The following is a 22,319-nucleotide window of genomic DNA, read 5'->3' as shown; positions in this document are numbered from 1 at the left end:
GAAAAAAAAAAAACGTTAGACACGTGTACAAAAATGAGGTTAAAACACTTTTTTAATCTATATCTGTTAGGGTATTTGTTCAGATGTCATTATTTGAGGAATCGAGCGGCTAATCGTGTGTTCTTTCACATTATTACGCGAGAGTGCACGCAGCTGTTGTTGTTTTTTATTCAACATTTATAGAATTTGTTCAGCTAATTGGCTTTGTATACTAATGTTCGTGTTATCTGAAAATAAATTAATCGCCACATGAACAAATGTTCGAGAGAGAAAAATAGAGTTGGAAATAATCTAAAGGCTGTTAAAATATTCATAGTGGTAACCATGCAAAAACAATTAACATATTTTTTAAATAACTTCCAAAAAGGAGTGGATTCTTTATTAGTATTTTTTTTATATGTATGTAGATAAAATACCAAAATCGTATTTCTAAGCAATTAGTAACCAAAGTTCAACAATGAGTAGGTAATTTTGCGTTGCCCAAATTCATAATATTGATTGGATGTTTTGTATATGCATTTTTTATATTTATTTATTTATTAATTTTGAAGGAAACTTACAGCTATAATAACTTAATAAATAAATATACGTATATAACAACAAATGGCAAATTAAAAGCTACCACACATAGTTAACGAAAATTAAAGCAGTTACAGTATCGTCGTTAAAATCACTGAATGAACAATTTGCGATAGTTTTTCTTATATAACTGCTGTTACTATTAAATATATACATTTTAATATCTCTACTTATACATACATCATTGAAAATAGTATAAGCTCATTAATACGTAATTAAAGTAATTGCTTCTGTACTGGGTGTAAGTCAGTGAATTATTATAGCTATTCAGATATATCAGATATTTCTGAATGTACGTTTGTTACACGCGGATACTACGAGAATGTTTACAAATTGCGCAATGATTTTTTTAACCAAACAAACACAAAGCATAGTGGTTAAGTTAACAATGGAATACATTACCTATTCATAATTATAATAAAATTAAATGTGATAATGTTTTCATAGCGACCAACGCGTCGATTCGTTTTATTTTCACTTACGACCTTTTCCGAGCGAGGAGTCCGAATTAGTGATCAGCGATGTGTGTAAAGGGTCTAAAAGTTTCAACAGTTTTAGAAGCGAGCTACATGTATGCGTGCTGTGCGTACTAGGGGCTTTTATGCGAGATTTAAAAAAAATATGGACGCTTTTACTTTGAATGTATGCATATACGTATAGGCTTATTGCAAACGGCGTAGCTTGGAAACAAAATCAGGAAAGAGTAATACAAAGATACGCACGTGATAAAGTTAGGTGGTCACTTTCACTAGTAGATATTTTATAGTTTTAATTTTAAATTTAATAATTGTTGGTACATTTATTATTATAAGCAAGAAATTGTTAATTCCTTTTAAATGAAGAGATCGATAGACACATTTAATACATTATTCACATATGACGTAGCTATAATCACATTGTTTTTAATATACGAAGTAAGTAACAGGTTTGATTCCTGGTGATGCCATATGAAACGAATTTATCTGAATCGACCTCGAATCGGTTTGGGTGTTTTGTTTTGTAATGTGGGAAAATGGAATGGTAACCCAGCCTACGTTAATGGCATAAGCTGGCGGGGTACCAGTGATAAATGATAGATAAGGATGAAGGCAGGACGGATGGTCCATCGTGAAAAATTCGACAAAAAATAACTATAATACTGTCTATGGGAAACCGCGTGTAGGTAGACCTAATAGGGTATATGAATGTATGTCAGGAAGACAAGTAATTAGAAATCTATGGGAATCCCCGTATAAATAAATATAATTAGACAAGAATCACAATACTGCAATAATAACATTATAAAAATTTATAAAATACCACAATGTTAGCTATTTGAACTTTTATAATACGATAAATTTCACTATTCTTTGTTTTGATTGACTTAATTAATCGAAAACCTCTTTTTTTAAATATGTATAAAAAGAACACAATTAATTCAAAATCTATCCTCAATATGTGATTATAGAAAGGAAAGGGATTGTTAGTAATTAGGTCCAATAGCCCCATTACTAGCAACATACTCTCTCAGGTCGACCTCTACGCGGTTTCCTCTGGAAACCATTATAGTTATTTTTTATTGAATCCATTATGGTAGGTCAAATGACCTGCATTCATTCTCACCTACTATCTTCCAGTGGGGCCTGCTGGTGTATATCGATAGCGCAGGCGGGGTTATCATTCTATTATCACCCATTAAAAAAAAATGTGATTATACAAGAAAAGAAAAATAGATTTGTTAATTTATATTAAAAAACACCATTTATTAAATCCTAAAATCATACAACTACCGTATAACTCGGCCAAACTACGAGTACGTAACACGATACCACCGACACCATTCCAACTTCGTGACAGCAAAGCACGGTCCGGTACAGAGCACACGACAAGAGCCGGTAAACCGATATGATAATACGAAATATCACTTTCGTTCTTTTTTATCATGCCTATACCTTGTAGCTTTAATTTTATACAAAAAATATTATCGCTCTTTATATATATATATTGGAATGTTCTTGAAACCATTTAATATTTGAAGGCGGTTCTTTCGTTTGTTCTAAAAAGAACTAAACAATAGATGTAAAAAAAAAATATTTTCTATATCAATTTCATATAGAAAATACAGCTTCCTATTGGAAGTTGGATTTTCTTTCATTTTAAAATTAAATTTATATTAAATACTAAGTTTCATGATTGTTTAAACCATAAAGGTGGGAATAAACAAACAAATAGACTCACAAATTTTTTGGCATTAGGAAAAATCAATAATATTCATCATCATCATCATGTCGGCCATTATCCATCCACTGTTAAACATAGAGCTTCCCCATAGAACATTCATTAGAATGTTAAATATTGGAACTAAATTCTAATAATGACCGTTCTTGGATTACCAAGAACGGTCCTGAGCCACCTGTATTCACTGATTTTTTTTTTATACAACTTAGAATGGCAATCAAGCTGACGATCCACCTGATGGAAAGTGGTAACCGTCGCCTATAGACATGAGCAGTACCATGGACATAACAGAGTATACTGTTTCGCCCATGATACCCCCATACGTTGCCATTCCTGAGGACTCAGGTGTTATTCCTCTGTACCCAGTAAATAAAACTTTCTGCAATGTATTTGAAGTCGTCACTCCATCTAGTGGAAGATCATCCTACACTGCCCGTACGGAGTCTCCATTGAAGGAGAAAAAAATCAACAATATAAATAATGATTTACTTATTATCATAAAATACATATTACAAATTATATAAAGTCTTACCGACCGAGATAACATCGAAATATTCACATGTAATGTGTAATTAAAACTGAACATATCGTGTTTCGCGACGAGAAATGATAGTGCCCTAATAGATCATTTTCCGAACGCGGGCGTTCCTACGTCATAGTGACAGTTGACAGGTGTCACGTGTGCTGCGCGCGCGCACCTCATTACCTCGGACGCGGACGCGATAGATCATCTAGCGAGCGATAGTGTTAGAGATCCACCAGCGTAGGTGGTCTGCCATAATCGGCGGGAACACTGTGGTAATAGAACGTTTACGTGGACACTGAGCTTATTAGAGCTAATAGTCAATTAGTTTATGAACCGACTTCAAAAAAGAAGATATAGGTCGACTGAATTTTTTTATTATGCCTTGCGCAATATCTTTACTAATTAAGAATTGATTTTGATGATTTTTTAAGCGTTAGAATTTACTCCCGTTACGATTGTATATATTCTTTTATGACAATTTTCAAAAATACTTTCTTAGTGAATTTTCACGTTACAAAATAAATCTATGTTCAAATTTCAGCTTTCTAGAATTAGTACTTCCGACTGTTAGTTGATAGTCACTTAAGACAAATGATTTTTATATAGGTTTATATTATTATATACAATAATATTTTTATCTTGTTCTATATTATATATATATATATATATATATATATATATATATATATATATATATATATATATATATATATATATATATATATATATATATATATATATATATATATATATATATATATATATGTATTTTAAAGTAATTTCACTAATTGTATATAAAATGTCCCACCCACAAGGTAGATACAAGTAACCTTATCGAGCCCAGTGGTAATTATCCAAATGATCTGGTCAAAAAAGATCACAGCGAAATTTCTTCAAGAGGCACCTCAATGAAAACCCCCTGCACTATTAAGCCATTTCTATACACTTTTCCATGGCTATTCAACATCAAACCGATACGTATGAGATATCCGGACAAAAGCCATTACGATGAATACAAATTCCGTCAGTTTCACTAAGGGGACGCCGCCCCGCTCCGAATTAGAATTACTATTACCTACATTGGTATTATCTATAAACATTTTAACGTACGCGCTTAACCCGCGGAGACCCAGGGTTGATTCCCCGGTGAAAAGCGGTTTCAGGCTGGGGTTCGTTTTTGGTTAGGGGGAAGATTTTTTGCAATTCTCCGAGGGCGCTGAGATTGGATAGTTCGCTCATGGAGCTTTCACTGAGTTCATTATGGTTGTTAAATTGTTGTCGGTGATTTAGATTGAAGTGGTTGTTTTATATTTATACCATGTACCTACTCGTACTTCGTAATGAGAGAACAAGCTTTATATTATTTGTTTGTATAAGAACGGTTAACATAAATTGTGATGGTTAATATAATCTGTAGAAAGAATTAGAAAATCACTAACATATCTAAATAATCTCTATACCTATTTAAAAAAAATACTTTTAATTACAGTTATATCTGTATAAAATACTCAGTTAGTAATTTTTCGATAATCGATACACTGATTAGTATTAAAAACCTATCTCCGATTACATCCTACCTGCGTGTAAATGAAAACGAAACGTCTCTACATAAAGATACATAATACACGCTATATTACGTGTACGAAGCCCCTAAAATGCTTCTCAGTAGCATTTTGGCGGTATTAAGTTGCTCGGTGGCCCACTGTGCACGCCGCCTCGCTCGCTCGATCGAACTCATGAATTCTAAATTTAAATTAGGTGTCTCCAATCGTGTTTAACGGTGTTTGAGTCTGCAACTGTTGATTGGTGATTTTTGATACAGTATCTTGCGATTTAAAACTTGAAATTATTTTGTAACTATTTACATGGGACAATTCAACATATACTATCAAGAATAATTTATTTATTTAAATAACTTTATTGACCAAAAGAAAATAAGACACAAAAGGCAGACTTGATGCTGCTAGCATACTCTACCGGTTACCGTTCTCTATCTTTACTTGTACTTTATTCAGGATTGGTGTTATATTTAAGGAACCTATTGGTTTGTTTTCAAATGCTGACGTTACTTAACTAATCGATATAACCATAAATATCCATACAGTTAAGACCGTCAATTCCTATGCCATCATAAACAGTTGACGTTAATCTGTCGGACAAAACAAGCGAGACAACACAATGCAGATCTTTACGTGTTGCTCGTAGGTGTGAAAGCGACAACAAATATTCTGACTATTCACGCGTAAACGTGGAATTATAGTATAAGGAACGAAGAGAAGAGAGGCGTAAGTATTTTCAAATGACTTCAAAAAGAAAGAGATTCAATTCGGTTGTATTTTTTTTTTACATTTACCTCATAATGTTATTAGTTGCAATAGGTACTAATAATCTATTTGGATTTTTTTTTTATGTGAAAAGATATACTTATTGGTTATAAGATTTATTATAAAAGTTAAATTATTAGAAGATTATAAGATAAAAAGATATTATGTATTATAAGATTGGCCCCATAAAATTTTTATCTAAATCGGTTCAGTAATTTATTTTTAAATCAAAATAATTTGTTATGCAACAATTAAAGTAGTCTTTTTTTATGGAACACAATCTTAAATTATTAAATATAGTATGATATTTATTTTCATGCCACACGACACAGATTAGTTGTCACAGTATAATCAAGACCGTACATTTTCACAACAAATTAATCAATATTGTATCATACCGTGTTTAAAAAAGTTATATAAAGGTAGTTATTGTTTTGAATATGTAGGTACTTAAATATTCAAAATCTTATTTGATGTAGTGTGGATATATTGTATCCACACTAATAAGGTTAATTAATTTCATTATGATTTAGTTTTTCTAAATTTGTTATGTTTGCTATCATTTTCAATAGTATTGTTTCTTTTTGTGTGTTTCCTTCACTTGTACTAAGTTTCTTTCCAAAATTGATTAGTCGATAGATTATTAATTTGTGTAATTCTATTCTATATGTTGTTAAAGCTATGCTTATTTGAATCAAATAAATATATATTAATGTATATGAACCTGTAGTTAAAAGAAAGAAAAACTTCAAAAATATTAAATTTTTTTCTGATATCTCTAGCAGAAATATTATGTATAATGTTGAACTTTATAGTCGATATTGAATAAGGAAATAAAAACAAAAAAAGGTAAATATATTAATATTTAGTTAAATAACTAGTGTGAAGTTTGACAGTAAAATTTTTAAACTTAATTAAATAAATAGGTACATGTATTAAAGTATAACTATGTACTATAACGTTGCGTATGTTTTTGGTATACAATATTTAATATAGCAGAACACTTTAAATTTCCATACCGTAATATGCAGACAGTCTTTTACGCTATTCTGCTTCCCAGCAATAATCGATTGTTCCACGTATTTTTGTCCGCTTTCAGTTGGTAAGAAACATCACGCCCATTCGACCGTTATGACTAGGCGACGCAACGCACGATAAACACCCCTCTCATTCTTACACATGTGTAAGTGTATCCCTTGTTCCGCTCACCTATTTGCCCAGTGGGCCGAATGCGTAGGTATGACAGTCATAAAAATAGCCCCTTTGGCGCCGAATCTTCTAGGGGTATTTCGATTTTGTCCTCTCGTTACACGGGGGAACATGGCGTATGTAGTACCTAGAGGTATTTCATGATTAGATATAGGTGTTTTTATCTACTGTCCATAACTAAATATAGTTCTATACTAAACTGCTTATGGAAATTCTGTGTTTATCGGAAAATAACATTGATGATAAAAAAGTACCTAATAGTGACATTTTGATTTATATAAGTGTAAAATATAAATATCAAATTAAATATCTATATTGAACACTATGCACTACTAAAAATGAAGATTTACATAATTATTAAAATAATTATTACAATAATATAACTATTAAAATTCTTTTTAATTTCTTAATTTGCTTATTTGCACTTTTTAGTTGACTTTATAAAAATACTATATCAATATTTTAAGTTATAATATTTTTTATTGTATTTTTTGCTTTCATTATTCGATAACGTGATAATTTAAAATTTTATTCCACAAACCATCAAATCAATAATCGAATCATCTCTTGAGATAATTAGTAGGTATGGGACCTACACAAACGTAGTGCCCTCTTTGATTGAAAACGAAATTATAAAAAATCTGTTCTAAATCGCAAAATGTGCAGATTAAAATTCGCATTGCTAATTTTAATATTCTGCCCATAGTCCCTAATTGATAATGTAACGAGAGCAAAATTGTTGTTTATTGTAACATAATGATAGGTAAATGTTTATTAGAAGCTAATTAGTATACTAATAAAAAGTTTTTAATAAACATTGCATTATCCCTATTTGTACAAAGTAGTAACATTTCCGCAAAACCAATAGTTTCAACACTTGAAGTATAAAAACTTTTTGTGAGCACCCCGCGGCATCTATTGTGTCACTGAGTGTTTACATAATGCCGCACGATAACAAAATCACAAAAACTCGATTTTAGAGTTGTGACATTATTAACAGAAAAATTGGTCTCGTCAATGAAAGAATATATATAGATACATCGCTTTGTTATTTTTTGCCTTCATTGGCCGGGCAGATGTCGCTGCGTACGTCTGGTTCGATTACTGTCCGTGTCACTTCGCACACAGCTTTATTTAATATCTTGTGCATGATATTTTTGTAGGGATCGTGGTTTTATTCATTTTTTGCGGCCTCGTTAATTGCGGGACGGAATGTTGTAGGATGTAGCTCGTCATGGCTCTTGTACACGAAAGTGGTACGATGCTATGCAATTATGAAAGTTATCTGTAGATCTCAAATAGTATTGAAAACTATTGTAAATGTAGGCTTAGTTTTTTTTTTTATTCAAATCGCGTACGTTTTGACAGTTTATTAGCAATGTACGCATTACAATGAAATTGAAAGAAAATTTATGAACTCTCCAAATTCTATAATAGATAATTATTTGTATGGGACACGACAAAAACGCAATAAAACGGCACCATCAAACATTCTAAGCTAAAATTTTATAAACCGTCATCAATAACGTTCGTAGAATAGACTCTTTGCATTATGTTAAGCACGGTCCGTCTTGAAAAGATCCCTAGTCGGACAATAGACCCGCGTCGGACCCGCAACATATGGTCGTATCTAAAGCGAAATTTTCGATATTGCAAAATTGGATTAAAAGAGAAGAATTGACACTGGATTTTGTCCAGCTTATTTTGAGGGCGTCACAATGGGCGCTGGGGCATATGTTTGTTGAATCTAATTAAATTTGTCGTGTCAAATACATGAGAGTGTTTTGACATTTGGAATGAGCGTATAGACATTTTCTTACATTTTGTATGCTTGCATTCATTCCTTATGGATGTGTCAAAGTAAGAATTTTGTTATTTGAAAAAAAAATGAACATGCACGTTTATTTAACTAAGTATAAAGAATATACCTTTTATTCAATAATTATATATCAGAGAAAACACCAACAAATATAATTTTTAATTGCACACAATGGGCCGGAGCAGCGAAAATTTGGAAAAAAATATTAAAAGAGTACTTACACTAGGTATATTGTCGTTATTGCACACGTTTTCGCTGAGCAGACGATCTCTGATCTCCCATGCGAAGATCGAAGGGCACTCTCGCTTGTAGTCCGCTATCTTCTGGACAACGGGCGTGGTGGCCACTCGCGGTTTTGAGCCGCCAATGGCACGAGGCTTGATTGACCCCGTCTCGTAATACCTGCGCGTGAAGCTGAACTTAGTTTGGATTATGGAAAACGGTGGGATCGTATTTACACAATATAGACAAAATCAATACAATATAATCTTTATTAACATTATAAATATGAAAGCATGTTTGTTACCTACTTCTTAGTGTCTTAACGAATTAACAAATTAGTATGAAATTTGGTATATGGGACGGAGAAGGACATAGGCTTTTTATTATTAATATTATGCAGACGAAGTTGCAAGTAAATGCTAGTTTAAATATCTAATAAAAACAAAAGCAAGTTCATAAAATTTTTTTTTAGTCATTTAATTCTTTAAAATTTACAAAGGGGTAACCCTAAACTAAATGGATAGTAAATTTGTAATTTTCAACATTTGATTAAGTATGTATACACTAAATTGGAATAGATAAGTTTAATAAATTGTAAACGGATTTTAACTTATACTCTTTATACACTCGTAGGTATATATTATATTTATATATTAATTAAAAAAATATTTATTAATAAGGGTATTTATAAATATAAAACCTCCTACGAACCTATTTTTTAGGTTGTATGGGGGTTTTGACATTTTTACAAATAAAGGTGTAAGAGTGTCAGTTCCAAAAAATATATCATTATATTCAAATTTTGAATTTTCTGTTTGAAAAATTTAAAGTCTTGTTTAATAAAGAATAGTCTACTAATTACCTTTTATAACCCAATATATAATATAAATATATATCATATTTTTTCTAATCCTGTGAAAGTCGTATGAGGCAACTAAGGGAACTGAATGGTCGAGCGATGGGCAGTAGCGTTCCTCTTTAAATATCATCAAAGCTTAACTGCGGTTGCCAACCCATTTGTCAACCTTGGCAACTATTAGCAAAACTCACCACTACAGAGAGATCTATGTTCAGCAGTGGACAGGTTATGGCTGGTATGATGATGATGATGATAAATCAACTAATTAGGTTTTGTTTGCAAATTCAGTAACGAAGTTCGCTTTAGTATTACTTCACATTGAATTATTCCAACTGCCTATACCGTTCTACTTAAAAAGCATTAAACTACAATTACAAATGTAATCCCTAAACTATCCCCTTAGATTCAAGTACACATACAAATATATAAATACAAAGCCAAATTAAATTCGCAGTTCAAACAGCGACAATTTATAGGAAATTATGCTTTAATATGAAGCTAATAAAGTTGAATTAGTACATTTATACGCAATCGCCAGTATCTCGGGTTGGATACAGGATGTGCTTACTCGACGCGAATCTATTGTTGAGAGATAGACATGTGTCGATATTAGGAACGACATATTGATAACTCTTGTATCAATGTGGTAATACATTCAGGGTCTCGGAAAGATAATTTTATAAAAATCTTTAGTCGGTACAGTGAAGGGTTTTTGTAAAAAAAATAGCTACAAAAAAGTCATAAATCCATCAAGGCTATAGATATATTTATTGATGTATGAAGCTTATATTTCTAAAAGTTTATGATTTAGGGTAATAGATTATTACTTATTTTCATATATTTTATATTTGTCTCTGTCTCTTTCCCATTCGTGTTTCAACCGTGAAGCAGTTGTGTTTGCATGGCTGTGTTTCGGTTTGAAGGGTGGGATATGGCGTGAATTTACTGGGTACGGAGGAATAACACCTGAGGGGGTGGGGGGTATTATGGGCGAAACAGTATACTCTGTTATGTCCATGTTATTACTCATGTCTATAGGCGACGGTTACCACTTTTCATCAAGTGGGCCGTCAACTTGTTTGCCATTCTAAGTTGTATAAAAAAAATTAACACACATTTCATATTACTTATTGCGTCTGTAATAAACGAATAGGAGAACAGAACAAATAAACTTATACAATACTAGCGATTCCATCTGGCTTCGCACGGGTAAACAGAATTATAAAATAATATATACTCGTATTATTGTCGAAAATTCTGTCTATATAGGTCTTCTTCTTCTTGAGTTTATATATTGCTAATAAACAATCAAACCTTTCCTCTCTTTATAATGTTTTTTTTTTGATGGGTGAAAATGGTATGGCAACCCCAATTGCACTAACGGAATATACTGGCGGAGCACCAGTGAAGGGTGATAGGTGAGAATGAAAACAGGCCAATTAGCTCATCATGATGAATTCATCAGGAATTAACCATGATAGTTTCCAGGGGAACCGCGAGGAGGTCGACCTGGTTGGGTATATTGCTAGCAATGGGATTCTCAGTCTCCTACCTAGTATTACTAACAATCCCTTTCCCCCCTCTCCTTTTCCTCTTTATAATGTTATTATAGACAAGGGAGTCTCAAATTAAAACCCTATATTATTACCGTATTTACTAACTTGTTTTTATCAATGAATTAATTAGGAGGCTAATAAATATTCTAATATAATTCGTTTACGAGGTGACATTAGTGCATGACCAATTGTAAACGTTAATGATGTCGTGATGAAGATAGGCCGTAAACCTCATGATGATGTTAATGAGTATCTTATTGGTTTATTTTTCTTGTGTTCTTGTTTGTCTATTGTGCTTGTGTTCCCTTAAAAGAAAATAATTATCATATCTATTAAGAGGTATTATTATGTACAGAATTATGACAAACGGCTAGTTTATTATCTACCTTACCTATCTTAATATTAAGGTTCAAATTTATAAAAATTTCTGCAAAGAATATTTGCTACATTTTCAACTGTCTTCAAAAAGAAGGGTGTCAATTCGAAAAGACTATATTTTCAGATTAATTTCGTAGGAATTTTACCAAAATTAGTTCAGAAGTCAATATAACTGGTTTTTTTAAATCAAACTTTTTGCCACCCATTTCTTATCTAAGTATGATTATTTATTATAGTAAAAATTAGAATTCAATAACTGTGCGAACTGTACCAGTACTTCGCTCAGTCCAGACGTTGGAGCTAACAGAAACGCCCAACTAACCATGCCATAACTTCATTACCGCCGTCGAATGACAAATAGTTGCAAATTGTGAACGCTCTATTCTACAGTAATTGTCGACATTTTACTTTTTTTGTACCACGAAGATGGCAAATAAGTAAGTATATTGCCCGTCTGATGGTAAACCGTCACTGTAGCCTATGGACGCTTGCAACACTAGGGGAGTCATGTGCGCATTGCCGACCCTGAAAAACCTCAAAAAAAAGAGTATACTTTTTGAAAAATCTCATACAGTAGTCTCAAGGGAAAACCACGGCGGAAAACTTATTCCACAGCCTGAGCGTTCGCGGGAGAAAATTCCTTTGAAACCACATTGCACTTTTATGAAATAAATAAAAAAAAATAGATATAACTTTAAAACGACAGTAATTACAATGACTAACAAACTGCCTGTGATTTAGTTATATATAAGGTATTTTAAGAATATGTTAAGATTATGTTGCACCAAAAAAAAACTTCATTTGCGGCAAAACCAGTAAAAAATAAAAACTACTAAACCGATTTCGATAACATTTCTACAGCACCAATTTGTAAGTATTTTTCAAAATGGGTTTACAACTGACAGTTAGGAGGTAACGAATATAAAAAAATAAAAACAAAATGAGAACCTCCGTTTTTTAAAATCGGTTAATACACCATACGCAGTGTAAACGTTCATTTTGAAATTATCTCTAAACTAAAAATAAAACATCACAGGATCAAACTTAAATTGCCTACTACCAGCTACACTCAATACAGCGACGAAATGATACATCTTAACAATCTAATCGCAGTACTCACGAAAATAACTTTACAGGTTTCAAGTCTCGCAAAACCGTTACAAAACTATACAACAATGACAAAACTCGATCAACCCTCAAATAAACACTATCGAATCGAAATCGACATTGTCATCTGTCGATTCTATTTACTTAGGCATTGTCGAGAACCGTTTACATCGTTATTACCGTCGAGGGCCCTACCGGCTCGCCTCTAGCGATTCGTAATCGTTTTCGCCTTGGGCGGTAGATTTTCGACAACGGCACCCGTGGTAGGGTGTACTGACTGCCTTTTAATTGAGTAGGAGTTTATTCAAGACTTTTGGAGGTCAACGAACTTTACGTTGTTCAGGTGCTTTCCTTTTAAATTACACGCGGTTTAACCTTCCGTCTTATTTGTGCGTCATAGAAAATCATTACCTCATCTGCTATATATAGGTCGTGTCCTTGTGATATTTTTTATTACAGTATTTATCACAAAAAATCTTATTGTAGTTTCAAAAAGCTCTTTAGGTAAAATGTCCAATTGTTATTGTACTATTGAAAGTTTATAATAGAGCTTTATTCATAACTAAAATAGGTTTATTGGAAGATTTTCCTTATTATGTTGCAAACTTGTAGAGTTCCACAGACCATAGACAGCCGACTACAGCTGGCTGTCAAAAATGTTACGAAACTTTTTAAATAAGTCTTTATAAATATACTACTCCTACTATTTTTATATAGTAGCACGTTTTTTACGTGTTCAATCGTTTACTATAATATGTACACATCCTACGTGTGCATTTAAAAAAAAAAAACCTAAATATAATTTTTACTTTACCAAGCACCAAAAAAATTTATTAATATTCTCGAACAAAAAAACAACCTGTATCTGTACCAATAGTACTACATAAAAATAGGTATGTACATATCATGCACTGTTTTCTTTTTGAGACTCTATTAATGAATATTAACACTAGTTATAAGGAATTAATTTCCTTAATTAACGTCCTGTATTATATTTAGAGTCAAATAAATATACATTACATGTCCTCATATATAACTGCTGTGTGGTTTCGGCATAGAATAGGTCACCCCTTCCTTTCTGGTGGGTATCGTAAGAAGCTATTAAGGGAGGGCGAGGGATGGGCAGCAGTGTCCCTATTAAAACATCTCCAAAGCCTATTGTCAATCCGCCTTCCAAGCGTAGTCATTACTGACCAAACCCTCCAAGGCTTATGTTCAGCAGTGGACAATTAAAGGCTGATATGACGATGATGATGATAACATATCACCAAGTGCACCACTACTATTTTATACAATAACATTTAGTAACGTTAAATCGATATAAATGTTCCAACAATTGCAATATCAAACAATCATAACATCTAACAATAATAAATTGATCGAAATCAGTTGTTCATTGCCGTCAATGCAATTCCAGCTGTGGTTGCCGTCGTTAATTTCTGTTTCCCATTCATTACTCGGTTAGTAACCGGCAGATAAAAGCAACCTAGTGGTTATCAGTCAACTTAACTGGCAAATTTAGCACGATATCGTAACGCTAGGGGGCCAGATATATGGATGTAGATAAACCAATTTTCTCGGGCTAAATCAGAAATTGTTTTTGAAGTACTTATTTCGATGTAACTACGTTACAAATTAGTTTTTTTTTATGATATTATTTCGGTTTGTTTTAGCCATAAAATGGTTATATATCAATTTAAAAAAAAGACATTCATCAACGTAAAAATAGAAAATTAAAAAATATTGACTTTTTTATAATAAACGATTGAATTAAATTGCCATCATTAACATCAAATTATTAAAATATTTATATAGATACAATAAAATTTTATTAATAAAATGTTAATTAAAATTATTGTTATGACATCTATTATTCCTATTAAGACCCGTCATATTAATTTTTATTAATTATCTCCTACGTACAGATATCGGCTCGTTAATATTTTATTATATTAATAAGATAGTAAGACAAGGAATATATAGTTTCACTCGACTATTGAAAAAACTTGTAAGTGCAAACAAGTAAGATGTTTGCAAAAGAGTTTTTTTTTTATTTTACTCAAAAAAAAGACATAACTTGGCATCAAATAATATAATCACAATCCGCCCAATTCAGAAAATATGATTTTTTTTGTATTGACACGCCCGGTAGCAGAACCATACCTATTTTGACACTCAAAATATTATTTTGGAATTTTACCCAAACAGTTAAAAAACGAAATCAAGAACAACACAAGCGGAACAGCGGGAGTCGTCCCTAATTAGGAGTCCTGCCATGCTTGCCCTTTCTGTGAGCCCTAAGGAACACTGCATAAACCCCATCGCTATCGTAATTGGCACGATAAGAATGTCCAGGGAAGGGTGTGTGGGAAAAATACGTCAGTAGCACTTGCAGTCGTGGTTTAGGCGAATTGATGTAATTGAATACATATGTAGTATAAGTATATTTTTACTGTATCGTGAAGACAAAATTGGGTGCGTATTTCTGCTAATTTTTATTTGTTTTTTAAAAAATAATATTTCTAAGTTACTTATTTAGTACTTACAATACTTTTATATATATCGCTTTTAGCATAACATTCCATATTTTTATACAATTATCAGCAATATTTAACAAAAGAAACATAATATCGTAATCCTCAGAAGTATATATATACAATTTAAGACATTTAAAATGAAATTTGCAAACAATAATCTCTGCCCTCTTTAACAGTTCAAGGTTACAATTAAGTTAATTTTTATTTATACTCCCTTGGAAATATAAAAGTAAGGAACAATATCTAATGTTGTCCCAATATTTATATTATATATGATGTCAAATGTATTTACTTCTTTGACAAATAAATGAAAAAGAAACTTTAACATGTGCAAGTTCTTAATAGTTTCTCCATTAATACTAACAAATTTATCCTCTTAAAATTGCACTTGTTTCATAAACATGTTAACAAACGTTACAATACAAAATAATAACATAGCCCCGAGGGCCTACTATGGGGTTGGTAAAGCAAAATATATTTTCCTATAAGATCCTCTTGAAGTGGCGTCAAGCAGTCTCCCGCAGTAGGGGTGCCAATTACTAGAAAATAATGTTTTATTTTGATTTTTATTTAGGGGCGGTCGTGGGACAGCCCTGAAAGGAACACCCTACATTAAAATAGACCTAGTTCCTTTGATTGACGTCTTTTACATTTTTTATTGTCCCAAATTGACTTTTGACTTTTGTTCCCATTGACTCTCTTTTAATGGCTTGCCATAAAAAATGAAGCAAGCATTGTTAGTCAAACTACGTACTTTAGATATACTTTTAAACGCAATTAATTCACTTGTATTATATTGGTTTTTATAGCTCCTTTTTCGTGACAACATTCGACTAATGTGGGAGTAAAAACTATTGGCAAAATTGCAATATCGATTGAAAAAATATGAATTAGTTCAGAATTGACGATGATAGCATATGAAATTACAAGAAATTTGAGTATTTCTATCAACTTGAAGTAAGTTAAAAACCCAGACTAAGTTGCATCATATAAAAAGAAATTTATGAAACTACTATTGTACTTATTTAAACAAATCTAATAGCATCTTATGAGCTATCTTTTAACATACTCAAAGTTGGTAAAAACAATTTTAATCTATTAATCACTTTTATTTAAAGAGTAAAATTTTATATTTGACTCTTAAAATCTTAGTTCGTAATCTTCTCATTGGGAGTGCAAAAATGTTTTAACACTTGTCAGTTTATTTCGATTAACGAAAACAATCGAATACTGCCATTTCAATAAGCACTTGAGACTGCCGGGGCGGGCGAGGGCTGGAATCCTCCGTGATCTCCAGATAAAATCGCAATCAAACGATAAAATTTCCTACGAAATTAAAGCGTGGCACCCTACGCCATTGGGCACCCGATGTCGATTCCCACCTAGTCGCCCCGTGGTGCACACGTCTACCATTCAACAAAAACAATACAACACAAAAATCCACTATGGGAATGCAAACTTGCATTGTATTGATTAAGTCATTGAAATATTCATTTAATTTTTGTCCACGGCGGGAGCGTCGCGGAAGCATTGTGCGGTCCCTTGCAGTATTATGGGAATTCGATCAATTTGTTAACGCGTGTCGCAAGATTTTGACCCCATCTTGTTATAGTTGGACATAATCGATCCTTCGACTTTTGTTAACGCCACAATGGGTTTTGTGCTAAATAATTTAACACTCGCACTGTTCATGGAATTATGTTCCATTTAATTGTTATGGGTGCTTACATCTGTTAAGTATTGTGTTATCATGTAACGTTCTTCTAAATATCTTTATCTGATTATTTTTAATCAATATTAGTCTTAATTTATGTACGAATGCTATTTATGTTAAATATAATAATATTTTTATGAAATTGCATATTACTAAAAACAAATATAAAAATAAAAATATTCGTAAATAATAACGACTTTAATTATAACAAAATTAAAATGGGATAAGATTCATACAAATGTAAATTGTGAAAAGAGTCAAAAAAATTAGAATTGGCCAAGTACCACAGTTACCACATAGAAAAAACTCTTTTTAAAACTCGCTTTTAAAATGCATATCAAGTCAGTACTTTTTTTTACCCAAAATTTTATAGATCAGATGGTGAAAACTTAATTTATAAATATAGATACGAGGTATTAGGTATCTATTTAAAAATTTAAACTTACGAATTTATGGTTTATAAACCGGGATTATATTACTACATGCAATTATTGCTAAAGGAAATAAAAGCTTTTCTAATAAAATAACTTAAAACCAACTGACCTGCCGAGTATTTTGGAGACGCAGCCGTTGGAGACCTGGAGTATCCGGCTGATGTCGCACGGCCGGGCCCCCGAGTGCGCCAGCTCCACGATCTTCTGCCGCGTGGAGTCCGGCAGCGGCCGCCCGTTCACATACACACCACCGAGCTGGTTGATGCCGCTGTGACCAGCCGAGGAGCACCCAAAGAGAGCACCACCCCCCATCGCTGCACTGTGCATCAGTTCATCTGTGAACAATATTACTTTTACTCAGTGTGGTGAAGGATTATGTAAGGGGGTAAGGATATGTTGTAACATGTCATTAAGTTATATTTAAATAGACTATATTAACCGGGACTAATAGATAGATAGATAATTTATTTGCATTACTTACAGCACACAAATTACAACATATATACATAGATATACATAAAGCCGAGTACAATATTTCTTTTGTGCGTGTGCCATTTGCTAATAGGCGCATTGTTAAAAATTTAGTCTGTAAGATCGACCTCCACACAGGCCCTCATAAAAATACATACATACTTTTTGGTGAATTCGTTACAATAGTCAACTAACTTTATCCTAACTTATCATCATTTGTGATGACTTACGGAACCAAAACATGGTCCTACACGGTTGCCCGTATACAAAAGCTTCATTTTACTCAGCGGGCTATGATTTTCCATAGCCCGGCTATGCTTGGAATTTCTTTGCGTGACAGTATCTGAAATAAGGATATCCGCAAAAGAACCACAGTGACCGACATAGCTTGAAAGATAAGCGAGCTAAAGTGCTAACGGGCTGATCAGATAGCTCGTAGAACCGACAACCGATGGGGAAAAAAGGATCTTAAGTGGCGACCCCGTACGGACATCCGCACTGCAGGACGACCTCCCGCACTGGGGGAGTTTATCAGTGGACATAAAACGGCTAATATGATAATAAAAAGAAATAGGTTGTATTTTTTTATGTTTATTACCTCATAACTCCGTTATTTATTATAAATATTTACCTAAATTCACATAATTCGGGGACGCTAGTAGATACTTGCCTACATTACTTTAAAGGTCACGGTACAAAGAGAAAACTAAAATAGACTCTTTGTAAACCGAAACGATATAAATAAACTCGTGTCGTTGTGTATACTCAACATAATGTAGGCGGTACATTAGTTCTTATAACAATAAATCTTTAGATTGCTTCATTTTCCTCGAGTTCCACTCCTATCGGAGGTTTTTTTTAATGGATGATAAAGAAATGGTCACCCCGCCTGTGTTAACGGTTATACTGGCGGGGCATCAGTGAGGGATGAAGCACCGTGAAGCAGCTGTGTTTGCATGGCTGTGTTTCGGTTTGAAGGATGGGATATGGCGTGAATTTACTGGGTACGGAGGAATAGCACCTGAGTCCTCAGGAATGGCAACGCATGGGGGGTATCACGGGCGAAACAGTATACTCTGTTATGTCCATGGTACTGCTCATGTCTATAGGCGACGGTTACCACTTTCCATCAGGTGGGCCGTCAGCTTTTATTGCTATTCGAAGTTGTATAAAAAAAAAGGTAAGAAGAATGAAAAGGCAGGTCAGTTAGCCTTGGAATTCAGCACAATGATTTCCAGGGGGAACCATAGGGAGGTCGACCTATTAGAGTATTATTTTATAAACTTAAAAATTTTAAACAACATTTAGAAAATCTATCTAATTTATCACTAAATATATTAATATCTGGCTGCTGAGCAATCAGAGAAATGAAATATCTGTACTATTCCAAATCAACAGTCTTATGATCAAGTTAGTTACTAGTTTGTTTACATTTTCATAAAATTTTATCGATACACACTATTATACTATGTCTTTACCAAGCTGTCTATCCATCGTGATAGAAGTACGCCAATATCTTTCTATAAAAAAATTTAATAGAAAAAAAAATTCGTACAAAAATTTGGTATTCTCATCATACTTCATACACTCGAAAAAAATAAAAAGGAACATTTTATTTCAAGTGGATTCGATGCTTATAAAATATATCTAACCACTATCTACACAGATGGCGTTTTGTTGAACATTCTTTGTCCTATACATTCGCAAGAGTGGTAAAAAAATTAACCCGTTTAAAAAAATAATCGGCTTTGCAAATATAATAAAAGAGTACGACATAAAAAAAGGGGCACAAGCGAGAAAACCGCAAATAACTAATCTTAGACAGATACGAAGGTACTTTGTTAACAAAAGAGCCGTATTTTTTTAAATGCCACAAGAAAAAGCATCAAACAGTCATAATGGATAGTGATACTATGGATAGTGATAGTGAAACTAAGGGCTAGTATTCATGAAACTAAACAACTTTTGAACAAGAAAGTGCAATTCGAAGTAGAAAACCAACTAAATAAATATTATCCATATAGAAAATAACATATATTACTGAAATTACAAAATACTGTGACATCACTTTAGTCAACGAATGAGAGGTACCATTGGCATCACAGTGTATTCTGTTATGTCTATGGTGCCGTGTCTATAGGTGACAGTTATCGTTTTCCACAAGAGGGGTCATCAGCTTGTTTGCTGTGCTGAATTGCATAAAAATAATAAAAAAATCTATTGTTATACTAAAAAAGTCTGGATACAAACATGAAAGAGACAACAAAGAGCGTAGTTTTTCTTTGTAGGATAAAAAATATCATAGAACTCAAAATAATGATTAAAAATTAAGGCGAACTGAGAAATTCCTTCTTTTTGAAATTGCTATATATTTATCTCTACATAATATATGAGATTTCTATCAATAGGTAGAGTGGTTCAAGAGGAAGATTTATACATATAAATTAATATTATTAATGTTAATTTATTTAAATATGACGATAATTGTTCAAGATGTCGATAGAAATCAAGTAGACTGAGAGCATTCATTGGAAATGCTGAAAAATAATAAAACAATCTATAATACATTTTTTAAGGTTCTTTTTAGCATTCTAAAAAAGTCAACGATGGTATTTTTTAATATACAGATAGCTTTATATACTCATTTTAATGTTTAAAAAAATTATACAAATTATGTGGAATTTGGAAACCTATTTCAATAGATCTACATTGTTTATACATTGAACCTGTACGAAGCCGGGGCGGGCGTTAGTGAAATATAAATAAGTGAAATAAGTAGTAAGTACTATTACTTATATCGATGAAATAAAAAGATATTAAAAGTGTAATATTTCTTAATATTAAATATTTTTTATCTGATTTATAATTAAATAAATAATGTCAAATGATAGGCCAATTTAAAAAATAAATAAGATATCCCCACAGGACTTCTGTATTGAAACACTAAAAATACCCTTATTACAATTAAGTTGTTATTTATAAATTGAAACATTTTCCTGAAATACGAAAACAGTTCAGCGACACGTAAAGATAAAGTAAGGGGGATTTCCGTTTACACGAAGTGTTAATTTGACGTTTCGCACCTAAATATGGCTAATTATAAAGCAGTATTTATGAAGTCGACTTACAAATAAGTTTTGAACAAAGAAACAATTTACTCCAGCCGCTTAATATGCAGGCTTTAATTATAATATGTGAAATTACGCGCGGGCTCGACCGGCAGCGGTACGCAACCTTCGGTCAAAATTAAATATACCCAATTATACCCATTCGTCGCTGCTTTCACGCCAATACTCTTCAATAGATGCGTTAGATCAGATGCGCTCAACCGTTGGTCCGACAGATAATTCTTTTTACACACCCCACAAACACGCCTCGCGGTAAAAAGTGAACAATTGGATGCAATTTGTGGGCGAATTTGGGGCAGGGTCTTGATTAAGGCCTTAAAGGGTGGGGGAAGAAAGTCCATTGTTTTGGCCCTTTTTTTGTGGTTCGCGTATAATTTTGCCAGAGCGTGCACTGAATGAGAATCAGTGGATTATTTCTTTTGCTTTAGATTTACTGTTAAAGCTGATGATAAAATGGAATTACGAGTGATTTTTTTTTCCGGTACAAAATTAAGGTAAAATAGATATGTACAGGAATAGGTCTGTAAATTGTAATAGCCTCGCGTGTTTACTCTAATTAATTAGCGTCAACTGTAGTTACGTCGGTTCGAGTAGAATTCTCGTCAAGTGATGGATTTTCGCGCCAGAACCCGTTATTAATCACACCTCTTGGCGTTCACCTTTCGTTAGGCGTCATCGACGGCCGCCCATGCGCTAACAGGCGAGGCTGTTATAAGAACAATGCACAATCGTAGGGTACACCCCTATACCCTGCGACTGGCATGGTCTAAGTTACAAGCGAAACGCTAATAATATCTATAAATGTAATACATAGATTTTAAAGTAAATGATAATTGAATTACAGAATTACAGACTATAAACTTATTAGCTTTTAATTTAATCATGAATTACAATAGACTCAATAATGAGTAATATACTGTTTAAAAAATTTAAATTTAACTTTATTTTTCTTTAAACCATAACAGATTAAATTAATGTAACTTTAAAATGTGAATTATTTATCTAAATACTAATTTGTCAATTTTCCAATGTTTTAAAATTGTACCGTCCTTAATATTGTTCATATAAAAATGTACACATTATTTTTTAACGGTAGAAATAGGTGAAAAACTAGTACTTCTACTATACGAGCCAGCTAAACCGCTATCGCTTGTGACTGGCATCAACGTCACACCCACTGTCGACCAAAGTACCGCGTGTCGCACGAGGGAGTGTTTTAATTTCAGAGGTGCAATTTAT

At 32.7% G+C, this 22,319-nt stretch overlaps 1 protein-coding gene across 3 annotated transcripts in view; it reads right to left on the bottom strand.

Moving 5' to 3' along the window:
* LOC113512170 (paired box protein Pax-6) overlaps window positions 1–22,319 on the bottom strand; it is a 92,514-nt gene that overhangs the window by 43,162 nt on the left and 27,033 nt on the right. For all 3 annotated transcript variants that reach the window (XM_052893937.1, XM_052893939.1, XM_052893938.1), the window contains exons 3-4: window positions 17,591–17,816; window positions 8,896–9,088 (exon numbers count right to left, since the gene is read on the bottom strand). In XM_052893937.1, the coding sequence (XP_052749897.1) occupies window positions 8,896–9,088; window positions 17,591–17,816 (419 nt within the window). The remainder of the gene's footprint in view (window positions 1–8,895; window positions 9,089–17,590; window positions 17,817–22,319) is intronic.

The sequence above is a fragment of the Galleria mellonella genome, unplaced genomic scaffold (genome assembly GCF_026898425.1).
Source record: "Galleria mellonella isolate WM207_F2 unplaced genomic scaffold, CSIRO_AGI_GalMel_v1 utg184, whole genome shotgun sequence".
NCBI classification, from domain to species: Eukaryota; Metazoa; Arthropoda; class Insecta; order Lepidoptera; family Pyralidae; genus Galleria; species Galleria mellonella.
This window is presented reverse-complemented; position numbering and strand designations above follow the sequence as displayed.